The 11,944-nt window shown below is 39.9% G+C and overlaps 1 protein-coding gene across 1 annotated transcript in view; it reads right to left on the bottom strand.

Moving 5' to 3' along the window:
- LOC115214239 overlaps positions 1 to 7,191 on the bottom strand; it is a 36,510-nt gene extending 29,319 nt beyond the window's left edge. Inside the window, exon 1 of the mRNA XM_029783363.2 lies at positions 6,284 to 7,191. Within this exon, the coding sequence (XP_029639223.1) occupies positions 6,284 to 6,656 (373 nt within the window). The 5' untranslated portion in view covers positions 6,657 to 7,191. The remainder of the gene's footprint in view (positions 1 to 6,283) is intronic.
- Positions 7,192 to 11,944: the final 4,753 nt, after the last annotated feature.

Raw genomic sequence — 11,944 nt, 5'->3', positions numbered from 1 at the left:
CCAAGTTGGCACAGGAAGAATATAAGAAATGGAGGCACGACCAGGTTGTATAAGTTATACACCGGAAACTGTGCCAGAAATGGGGAATTGAATCTGGAAACACATGGTACAATCAACGAGTCGAAAGAGTCCTGGAGTCGGGGAAATGTAAGAGTCTGTGAGACTTTCTTATTCAGACAGACAAGAAGTTAGAAAATAATAGACCAGACATAGTGATTATAGATAAGGAAAGGCGAAGTTGCTTACTTATCGGCCCATCATGCCCGTTTGATTCCAGGATCGTGAAAGAAAAGGGAGAACCCAACCCCAACCAAAACAAAACAAATCCTTAAAGTTTGAAATAGGAAAAATTTGGAGCGTGCGACCAGTAAATGTCGTGCCTATAGTAATTGGTGCGTTGGGAACATTTAAGCTAAGATACGGACTAATGGCTGAAGCGGATTGGAATAGAATGCCAGGTAGAGCTCCTACAGAAAGTTTGTTTCTTAGGGACAGCAAGGATTATCAAGAGGACGCTAAGCACTTGAAAGACTACTGAAAACTTGTGGATACCTAAGGTTACAGGTAGTAACCCGGTACCCACATAATTCCTGCTAGGAATAACAACAACCAGGAATGACAACAACAACAACAACAATAATAATAATAATAATAACAATAATGATCCTTTCTACTTTCAGCACTAGGCCTGAAATTTAGGGGCGTGGGATAGTCGACTACATCGACCGCAGTACTCAATTGGTAGTTATTTTATCGACCCCTAAAGAGATGAAAGATAAAATCGAGTCCGGTAGAATTCGAACTCAGAAAGTGAAGAGAGACGAAATATCGCTAAGCATTTCGCTCGGCGTGCTAACCATTCTGCCATCTCCCTGCCTTTAATGGTTTCAAATTTTGCCACAAGGGCAGAAATTTTGGGAGGGGGAGATAAGTCGATTATATCGACCCCAGTTTTCAACTAGTGCTTATTTTTATTGACCCCCGAAAGGATAAAAGGCAAAGTCGACCTCGACGGAATAACAACAATATTAATGATAATCTTTTCTTTTATTGTTTTTTGATGAATTGACCGTAGAGGGGGGGGGGCAGGTTTCCAGTAATGGTGGGGGGAAGGATGTTTACATTAAGAGGTGATAAAGTGTGAAATATGTGGGACTTTGTTAAAAGGGAGGACCCCCACACAGGCTACTCCCCCTCCACCTACACATCATGCACGTCTGTGTTTTAAAAGGGTAAATGTGTTTTTTTCCCCCCCATTTTACAAGTAAAAATTATGAGCTGCACCTTACGTTCGCCGGCACACGGGTGTCATTCACCTTCCAATAAATTGATTTTCGAAAGTGGCACCTCACGCTCCCGGAGGCACTTGAAAACGTCGAAGGAAGTTTATTCTGAATCGTGTCAGTCGCGTCCATAACGCAAGTTCTTTCATCGTAGTGACTCGTCAGAGGAAAAAAAAAGTGGCTGCCCTTCCCGGCCAAATTACTTATTCAAGCACCACTTGAAAAGGAGGATCACGGCCCAGAACGAAATGATTGTTCTCCAAAAACTTACTGAATGGTTGTTCTTGTTGTTGTTGTTGTTTAATCACAGGTTAGCTGTTTTTGAAATTGTCTATAATCAAAGGCGTTCCAACTTTGATCAATTGGTCTTTTTAGGATATTTTAGGACCATATTGTATAATAGTAATGCAACATTGTCTTTAAGACAGTAGGCGTATGATTTGAGGGAATTTGGTTATTATTTCTAGCAGGTCTAACAACTACATAGAGAGCCACATCCTTGTTCTGGAGGGGATATGAATAATTGGACGGTATTTGAAAGCTTCCTGCTTTGTCCAGCCAAAATGAAGATGACGAGGTGACCACCCCCATGGATTTTGCTTGTAACCAGTTGAGTTACACACATCACGACCAATGTTGACAAAACTCTACAGACGTATATTGAGAACGGAACCGTCTGTCCAGCGTCATGTCCTTTTTCAGAAAATCGAGCCAATGAGGAAACCTCCACGTAGTCGATCGATCTACTAGAAATGCGAGCAAAACTCCCTCATATCACACGCCTTAAAAGAAAGGATACCAAAATTTCTCTAAAAAAGGATAGGGTGATTAAAGCTGGGACGTCATTGAGTATAGGTTACCTAAACTTGAGTTGACCAAGGCCTAAATACGACAACAGTTTCTCAGTATATTTACTGAAGTAAAGAACTTTTTTTCTTTATCGCCACCTTACTTGTTAACAGGTGATTGAAATAGTTGATGAGGGTGTGGCCGTAGAAATTGATGGGGGCGTGGCCATAGAAGTTGATGAGGCCGTAACCGTAGAAGTTGGTATGGGCGTGACCGTAGAAGGTGATGAAGGCATGTCCATTAGTTAATTAAGGTGTGGCTGTAAGTTGATTAAGGTATGGTTGTGGAAATGTGGAGGGCGTAACTATAAGCTGCTGAGGGCGTGGTTGTAAAATTAGTTGCGGGCGTGGCCATAAAACAAAACACCTATCGGTAGTTTTTTTAGTCTTGTCCACTATTTTACCTTCGCCATGGCCACCACCTAAAACTGCTTGTCTATTCCAAAGGGAGGATAATAGAGTGGACTTTGTTGAGTGTCAGAACCGTTTCAGGGTGGTGACAAATACCACCACAACCGCCGCAGCTCCACCCACCATCACATCAATCACAACCACCACCACAACTGCCGAGCCACCACTATAACCACAACACATATACACACCTATATATATATATATATATACTCGCCTGTATACGAGCAGCACACATACCTATGTACATTGCTACTACTAAACTATAGTTCTAGGGTTAGATTTAACTACTGAGATTTCTGGCCACGCTGGGGCACCAATGTGTGTGTGTGTGTGTGTGTGTGTGTGTGTGTGTGTGTGTGTGTGTATGTGTGTGTGTGTAGGGATTCACTGAGTTGCTGAAGTATATTCTTGGTCATAAGGTGGCGAGCTGGCAGAAACGTTAGCGCGCCAGGCGAAATGCTTAGCAGTATTTCGTCTGTCGTTACGTTCTGAGTTCAAATTCCGCCGAGGTCGACTTTGCCTTTCATCCTTTCGGTGTCAATAAATAAAGTACCAATTTCGCACTGGGGTCGATGTAATCGACTTAATCCCTTTGTCTGTCCTTGTTCGTCCCCTCTATGTTTAGCCCCTTGTGGGTAATAAAGAAATAGGTATTTCGTCTGCCGCTACGTTCTGAGTTTAAATTCCGCTGAGATCGACTTTGCTTTTCATCCTTTCGGGGTCGATAAATTAAGTACCAGTTCCGCACTGGGGTCGATGTAATCGACTTAATCCGTTTGTCTGTCCTTGTTTGTCCCCTCTATGTTTATCCCACTGTGGGCTGTAAAGAAATAAATATATATTCTTGGTCATACGGAAGGTGAATGGGTCAGTCCCTGTTTTCAGGCCATGCTGGTATCCCAGTCTCATACACAGTACCGTGTGTATATCTGGTATTTAAACATTTGTATGAGCAGATGTTTGTTTGTGATAATGTGTGTAGTTAATGGCCTAATAAATCAGTGCGGCAATATCAAAGTAAAGATGAAATCTTCGAGACACGAGTGAGATATCGATCCGAGAATCGACACCGAAAAACATTCGCCTGGAAGTATTGTTATGTTTCTGGTTTCTTTCACGAATTTCGGTAAAAAATTATTAACCGAAATCTTCTAAATTTAAGGCCGTCATTATAGCATAACGGTAATTTTTTATTGTGTTCTATTTGGGATGTTTGACAGATGACATCAGTTTCCTGTTCTTCTGGAAACAATAACCTTACAGAACATAAGAGTTCAAAAAGTGGTTCGACCAACCAAGCAATGCTTTGTTCTTCTAGGAAGAAGACCTGTTAGAACTCTGTTTGCTGAGAATATTCCAAATGTGACCTTCACGAAGTTCGTTCCATAAGCAAAAACAGAGGTTCATCAATCGAATGTATGATGCTGTAGCCTCAGTTTTGAGAGGATGCGTTCAGATGCGAAGGTACAAGTTATTTTATATTGAGGTCGACTGCATTAAGGGCAGAGAAGTTCTTAATTTCAATATCTCCTTTTAGTAGAACTTCATTGATAAGGTATTTACAGGTAGAAGTCCTGGTACAACATATCTTCTCAGTACCTATTTATTTACTACCCACAAGGGGCTAAACACAGAGGGGGAAAACAAGGACAGACAAACGGATTAAGTCGATTATATCGACCCCAGTACGTAACTGGTACTTATTTAATCGACCCCGAAAGAATCTTCTCAGTACCTTGTACAAACAGACACAGAGAGGGCATGTACAGGTGAGGGAGAACTAGTTCATGTATTTCAGTAGCATCATAGTTCTAAGGGGCTGCATAAAGAGATTTTGGGGTCTGTTATAACGTACTTTAGTTTTATAAAATGTCTTCTGTATTTCATGAAGTACTTAGCTTTTATTTGTGGAGGCGCAATGGCCCAGTGGTTAGGGCAGCGGACTCGCGGTCTTAGGATCGCAGTTTCGATTCCCAGACCGGGTGTTGTGAGTGTTTATTGAGCGAAAACACCTAAAGTTCCACGAGGCTTCGGCAGAGGGGGATGGTGGTGATCCCTGCTGTACTCTTTCACCACAACTTTCTCTCACTCTTTTTTCCTGTTTCTGTAGTACCTGCATTTCAAAGGGGCCAGCCCGTCACACTCTGTGTCACGCTGGATCTTCCCCGAGAACTACATTAAGGGTACACGTGTCTGTGGAGTGCTCAGCCACTTGCACGTTAATTTCACGAGCAGGCTGTTCCGTTGATCGGATCAACTGGAACACTCGTCGTCGCAACCGACGGAGTGCCAGTCATTTGTTTATTTAAAAGATTACTTCTGTATATTTTAAAAACTAATCTTGTGCGACTTATAAGGAATTCCTGAACATTTTCGAAAGTTGTATATTTAAAGTACAGTTGTGTGCTTTATAAAAATATACTAATGCATTTAAGAAGTACTGTCGTATTTTTATTCATAAATAAATTTCTTAAATTAAAAAAAAATCGGACATTTTGTTTTAAAATATATGGAATAAATAAAACATATTTCGTAAAATTTTGTCGTGTATTTTGTAAAGAATTTGCATTTATTATGGCAAAACTCTGGAGTAAACCGGTTTGGTCTACGTACTCCATACTCCATACAACAACAACAACAACAACAACAACTACTACTACTACTACTACTACTACTACTACTACCGGTCATAATATTAATGATGACGATGATGATGATGATGATGATGATGATGATGATGACTTATTTGCCATGAAGGGCATCAGATGGTGGAAATCGATAGACGGATAGAGAGATTGATAAACAGGAGGAATGGATACACACACACACACACACACACATAGGCACACAGACACATATGCACACAGACACATATGCACACACAGACATACATACACACAAACACACACACGCACACACATTATAGAGAGAAATAGATAAATAGCCGATAGATACATAGAAAAACACACACAAAGAATGGTAGATAAATAATGGATACACACACACACGTGTATATATATATATAATAGTATATATATATATATATATATATATATATTATATATTATATATATATAGAGAGAGAGAGAGAGAGAGAGAGAGAGCGAAAGAGAGAGACAAAGAGAGGAGAGAAAAGAGAGAAGAGATAGAGGGAGATAATACATAGATAAATAGATTACTAGATAAATGGATAAATAGATAGATAGATAATTAGTTACATACATACATCACACATACATTAAATACACACACACACACACACACATGGACATATTTCAGGAAGATAACTAAGCAAGATAGATATATCGACAGTCAGGCAGACAGATGGATACCTAGAGAGAGAGGGAGAGAAGGAGAGAGAGAGAGAGAGGGAGAGATAGATAGATTAGAGAAAAAGAAAGAAAGATAGATAGATAGATAGATAGATAGATAGAGAGAGAGAGAGAGAGAGAGAGAGAGAGATAGAAAGAAAGAAAGAAAGATAGATAGATAGATAGATAGATAGATAGATAGATATAGAGAGAGAGGAGAGAGATAGAAAGAAAGAAAGATAGATAGATAGATAGGTAGATAGATAGGTAGATAGATAGATAGATAGAGAGAGAGAGATAAGTCGTTCAAAATAATTCTTTTCCGTGGTCCCTTGTTTCAGAAAAAAGAGGTGTGAAAATCAAATGAAATAAAAAAAAACAAACAACAACGTGGACCCAGTAAGGAATCCTGGGGTCAGCTGCTTACCTTTGTAGTCGGATGGTATCAATAAAGGGTTATCGACCTCCTCGTATGATTTTTGGGTAGTATCCACCCGAAGGCTGCGGGCGAGCACCTTACGTTCGTGCCTTTTACTGAACAGTAAGAGAGGCTGAGAGATGTCGAAATTGTTGCTCTGAGCTCGGACAGTCTCCATACAACACCTGACCACTACGGGTAGGTCAAACTTGGACAGGATGTCCGGTAAGTTATAGGTTTGCGGTAACCACGAGATATTAGGGTATTCCACCTCGGGTATACCCGTGTCATACATGTCGATAGACTCCGTCTTGATTTGATGCGACGATTTTCTACTCCTGTCAGGGCTTCCTTTGAAGTGAAGGTCTGTGGTTCGCTTCATCTTGTATCGCACATGTGACGATTGGAGTACTATTGAAGTTGGGGGTGGATGAAAGCCTCGGGTGGGCAGACAGGTGAGTGTATGGATAAGAGAATGGGGTGTACGTGGGGGGTGGGAAGGAGATAAACAGATGGCTGAGCACCAGATTAGGTAAGCGGACCAGTTAGAAATGAATTGTTGCGATAATGAGGGTGAGATTTTAAATGCTGCACATAAACTACCCGGAATAATCCTTCAGGATACCCAGGGTTTATATCCAAGGCTTTACCAGATGACGACGTGTAACCAATTGTAAAGAACGTCGCACTGTAATTGTGACATATTCTTAAGCTTAGTGGTCCGTGGTGTCCAGGATATCCGGGTGGGGGTTATTTTTAGTATTAATTTCCCAGGATTGTTCTCAATACATCCTCTATCGTCTCTGTTGTTGATAACATGGAAGGTTTCGATTTTACTGTGACAGTATTCATGTTTTATATGTGTGAAATATTGTATATGTATAATGTTATATAAATACGTATAATATGTAATTATATATATATATATATATATTAATATATATATATATAATATATATATATATGTTATATATGTATATATGTATATATATATATATATATAATATATATATGTATATATGTATATATGTATATATATATATATATTATATTATATATATGTTATATGTATATATGTATATATATATATATATTATATGTGTATGTATATATATATATATGTATGTATGTATATATTATATATATATATATATATGTATGTATGTAATATATATAAATATATGTATGTATGTAGTATATGTTTATATGAATATATAAGTGTATAAATGTATATAAAATCGTTGAAAATCCGAGTATTTGACCACTAAAAGTGACCGTTGACCGTTCCCCTACGTATGTCCACTGTTGTCATCTGGTAAGAGTCCTTCGGTGGTCATCGGTACATCGAAATGCCACTGTCTCCTTCACTATCCACCCACCTAGCTACTGCCCTGTCCAGTGATGATGGTCTTTAACGGACATGAGTCGTCCTGTCGTCGTCAACTGTCGGCTGCCAACTCAATGAATGAAGCAGACGGTTGTGTCGTCTGCTGAAAAATGGACGCCGTTATCAAGTAGTCATTTCCTACCTAACACTTACACACACACACTTACATACACAAACATGCAGTAACACTTAAGTATACAGATACATACACATGCCTCCATATATATATATATATATATATATATATATATATATATCAGACACACAGTAGTACTTAAGCACAGGCGCACATACACACGCGCGCGCGCATGCGCGCACCTGCATATACTCACACGCATTTAGAACTCTCTCAAAATATAAACACCTAAACGCACATACACACACACACACACAGACATACAGCCACACACACGGACACACGCAAACTCATGGATGCAGACACACACACACGGACATACACACACAAACATACACAGACACAGACATACACAGATGCACTGACACACACGCACACACATACACAAGGACGTGTTTCCCTCCACTTGCCCCCCCTCTTTGCAATTCCCCCCTCACCATTTATTCACCTCCTCCTCTTCCTCCTATGCCTACTCCTCTACTAACTCCTCCTTCCACTCTTACACAACTCCTCCTGCCTTTCTCTGCCCCCCCTCTCTCTCACTTATATCACTTCCTGTTCCTATTTCTCTTCGTCATCCATGAATCTTACAGTTCGACTGTGACCGGTTTACTGTACTATGGTGGCGATAGTGGCGGCGGCGACGGCGGCGGCGGGGTGGTGGTGGTTGTGGTTGTGATGGTTGTGTTGGTGGTGGCGAAGCGGTGGCAGAGAGATGGGGGTGAGGGAGTTATGATGGCGATGCTATTGTTGTTGCTTGTAATGGTGAATGTAGTGATGTGCTTAAATATTCGACTTGTTTTCATTTTTTAAAGAACTACAGCGTATCCGTGATTTTGTGAGGGTGATTTGGCTGTTATTTCTAGTGTGTCTAGCGATTCCATACGGGTTCATTATTAACTCATAGTCAAGTGTTTGGTGGATGGTATGTTGTTAACAACGGTATAAGATAGTTTAGAAAGGAGGGGCGGACTGGGGGGTGGGGGACGAACAGAGACGTCACCTCTTCACAGAAGATGAGCAATTGACGTGTGTGTGTGTGTGTGTGTGTGTGTTTGTTTGTGTGTGTGTTTGTTTGTGTGTGTGTGTATTTGTGTGTGTGTGTGTGTGTGTGTTTGTGTGTGTATTTGTTTGTTTGTATGTGTGTGTGTGTGTATTTGTGTGTGTGTGTGTTTGTTTGTGTATTTGTGTGTGTGTGTGTGTATTTGTGTGTGTGTGTGTGTATTTGTGTGTGTATGTACATAGTGTGTGGTAAGAAGACCCGCTAAAACTCAGGAATTTTCCAAATTAACAAAAGTTTTTAACAACCGCCTCACGATATAATATGCATCGGTTCAGATTAATTATTATAAAAATAAATAGAAGCATAAAATGTTGGCTTCATGTAAGACATTATTAACATCGACCTAACTTTATTAATGCCACACAAAACAGTCGTGGAGAATATGGCAGGTTTCGTGTGTATGCGTGCGTGCGTGTGTGTGTGTGTGTGTGTGACTGGTGATTTTGAGTGTTTCAGTTATGTATTAAGTGTTACACAACATTTATATGATGAGTTGTATAATTAATAGCATATCCTAGTTAGTAACCAGGAATTGATACATGCACACACGTGTGTGTGTGTATGTATATATGTGATCACCGTGACCGACCAGGCTATCAGATGTTGCTGCACATCGCTGGTCACAATGCGCTTCGCATTGTTTAAGCCTTCAAATGACGCCACCCCGCTGGCTAAGCGAGCAGGCCAACAGAAGAAAGAGTGAGTGAGAGAAAGTTGTGGCGAAAGAGTACAGCAGGGATCGCCACCACCCCCTGCCGGAGCCTCGTGAAGCTTAGGTGTTTTCGCTCAATAAACACTCACAACGCCTAGTCTGGGAGTCGAAACCGCGATCCTACAACCGCGAGTCCATATATATGTATATATATATTAAGGAATGGCCTTGATAGACCGCTGGTGGCGAAACAATTTCTCTTGATTTTTTTGCTACCCTGATAGTGATTAATTAAAAAAAAAATATATATATATATATATATATATATAGTTAGAAAACCTCTATAAGAGATGAAAGTAGTTCTCCATACTGAGAAGTAATATGTTTATCGCCACATCAATATGGTTGTCCTGCAGGAACCAGCGTTACTACTTTGTTTTTAACCCCAGGAGGAGCCTCGTCCAGGTGGTTATCGATGCAATCCGCATCCGTTGTTGGTCACCTTGGTCATCTTCAGTCCATCTTAGTTTTTATTCTTGTTTTCTGGAAACTTTTCTCCTCCATCTCAGCTGGAATATTAACCCAAACATTCTTTACCTATGATATTACAAGAGACGAATATAGTTTCTTGAGGTTGTCATTTTTGGCCAGTGTCTTTTCACCTGAAGATGCCTACCTCAACTCCACCAGATGTATTTTGTCCGTCAGTAGTCTATAGTCATAGCCACGTATAGAGGTGAGACCAACAGGTATCATACGTTGGAGAGCTAGCGGCGAGCTGGCAGAATCCTTAGCATGCCGGGCAAAGTGCTTAGCAGTATTTCGTCTGCCGCTACGTTCTGAGTTCAAATTCCGCCGAGGTCGACTTTGCCTTTCATCCTTTCGGAGTCGATTAAATAAGTACCAGTTACGTACTGGGGTTGATATAATCGACTTAATCCGTTTGTCTGTCCTTGTTTGTCTCCTCTGTGTTTACCCCCTTGTGAGTAGTAAGGAAATAGGTATCATACGTTGGAGAAATTGCAGAAACTTTATTTCTTTCTTCTTTTCTATCATGTGAACATTGAAAAGGTCCTAAACTCGAGATGATTTCATTTCCAGAGGATCCTTGATTTCTTATTCCACATTTGGCTTAACCACAGAATGCTGCCATTTTCATCCATCCAGTCTCTGTGATGACATTAAACCAGACGACATTACTCTCCCTTTGCTAACTCTTTCCTCTCAAACATCACCGCTCGCTTAAGCCGTCTGCCATATACATTTCACCCAAACACCGCAGTGAAATGTATCCTTTCATGTCACGTGTTGCTCACGTGAATAGTCTTCTACTTTTGATGCCAACAGTACCGTTTCCAAGGAGACAAAACAACATAAAACTTTCATCCATATTACCTGATCAACTTGGCTAAAGTCCTTAAGATCCCAATCGCTAAACTCAGCCAAACGCTTAATATTTTCTTTTGTCCTAAGCTTATTAAAATCTTGATCCATTGACAGAAATGGTTGAAACCGGATGAAATCTTTATCATTAAGTCAGTTCACAGACACTGACACGCTCAAGTTATATTATCGTCTGCAATTCTATGAAGCAGTATCAGTCTGTGACACCACTGATTTTTAAAAAATCTTAATATGTTATAAGCCCAAACATATTCTTGTACCTGTGGACGCCGCCAAGGTTTGTCTCATTATTTCGAATTACATCTAAAAATGGGAATCATAAGCATGATGGTAGCATATGAAAAGGTGGTGAGTTTTCAGGATGGTGGAGTGTCGAACAAAATGTCTGATAATGTTCAATCACTTCCAGCTCTCAAAATCCTCCCAACTCCATTTTGACGATCATCCATCAGGGTACGACGAGATCAATACTTTTATAAATTAGATTTACGTAAACGACTACTGTGACTCAAAACGTAAGCTTAGTGTCTTAATGAAAATTTCATAAGAAACTTTCTCACCCCCCCCCCAAAAAAAATCAAACAAACAAACAAACAAAAAGAACCCCACTCCCCAAATACAACAACAAAACCCCCCAAACACCAAAACACCCCCAAAAAAGAGAAAAAAACCCATCTATAGACATATTTAGTTTGCAAGAATGTATGGAATATAGGTTTGGGAGAAAGTATTCCGAAAGAAGTAAATTTCGAAATGATTGGCATCCAGTCATGAAGAGTGAATAACTTTATGAATATTTTAACAATCTCATGCTTGTTTAGCATCTGGACATGTTGTAAGTTAGATTATATGTATGTATGTCTCTTCTGCTTTTTAATTACAAAGCTTCCACTGAGGAAGGAGCTGGTTTCCGACATAGATATAAGACTCCATCTTTGGGATGTAGTTGACACAGACAAATTCACATTTGGAACTTGAGAAAAGTCTTACTGTTCCACTCACAGATTGAACTTGTAATGTACGAATCA

This window comes from Octopus sinensis, linkage group LG7 (genome assembly GCF_006345805.1).
Source record: "Octopus sinensis linkage group LG7, ASM634580v1, whole genome shotgun sequence".
Taxonomy (NCBI): Eukaryota; Metazoa; Mollusca; class Cephalopoda; order Octopoda; family Octopodidae; genus Octopus; species Octopus sinensis.
Note: the sequence above shows the minus strand (reverse complement) of the source record. Positions and strands in the feature narration are given on the sequence as shown.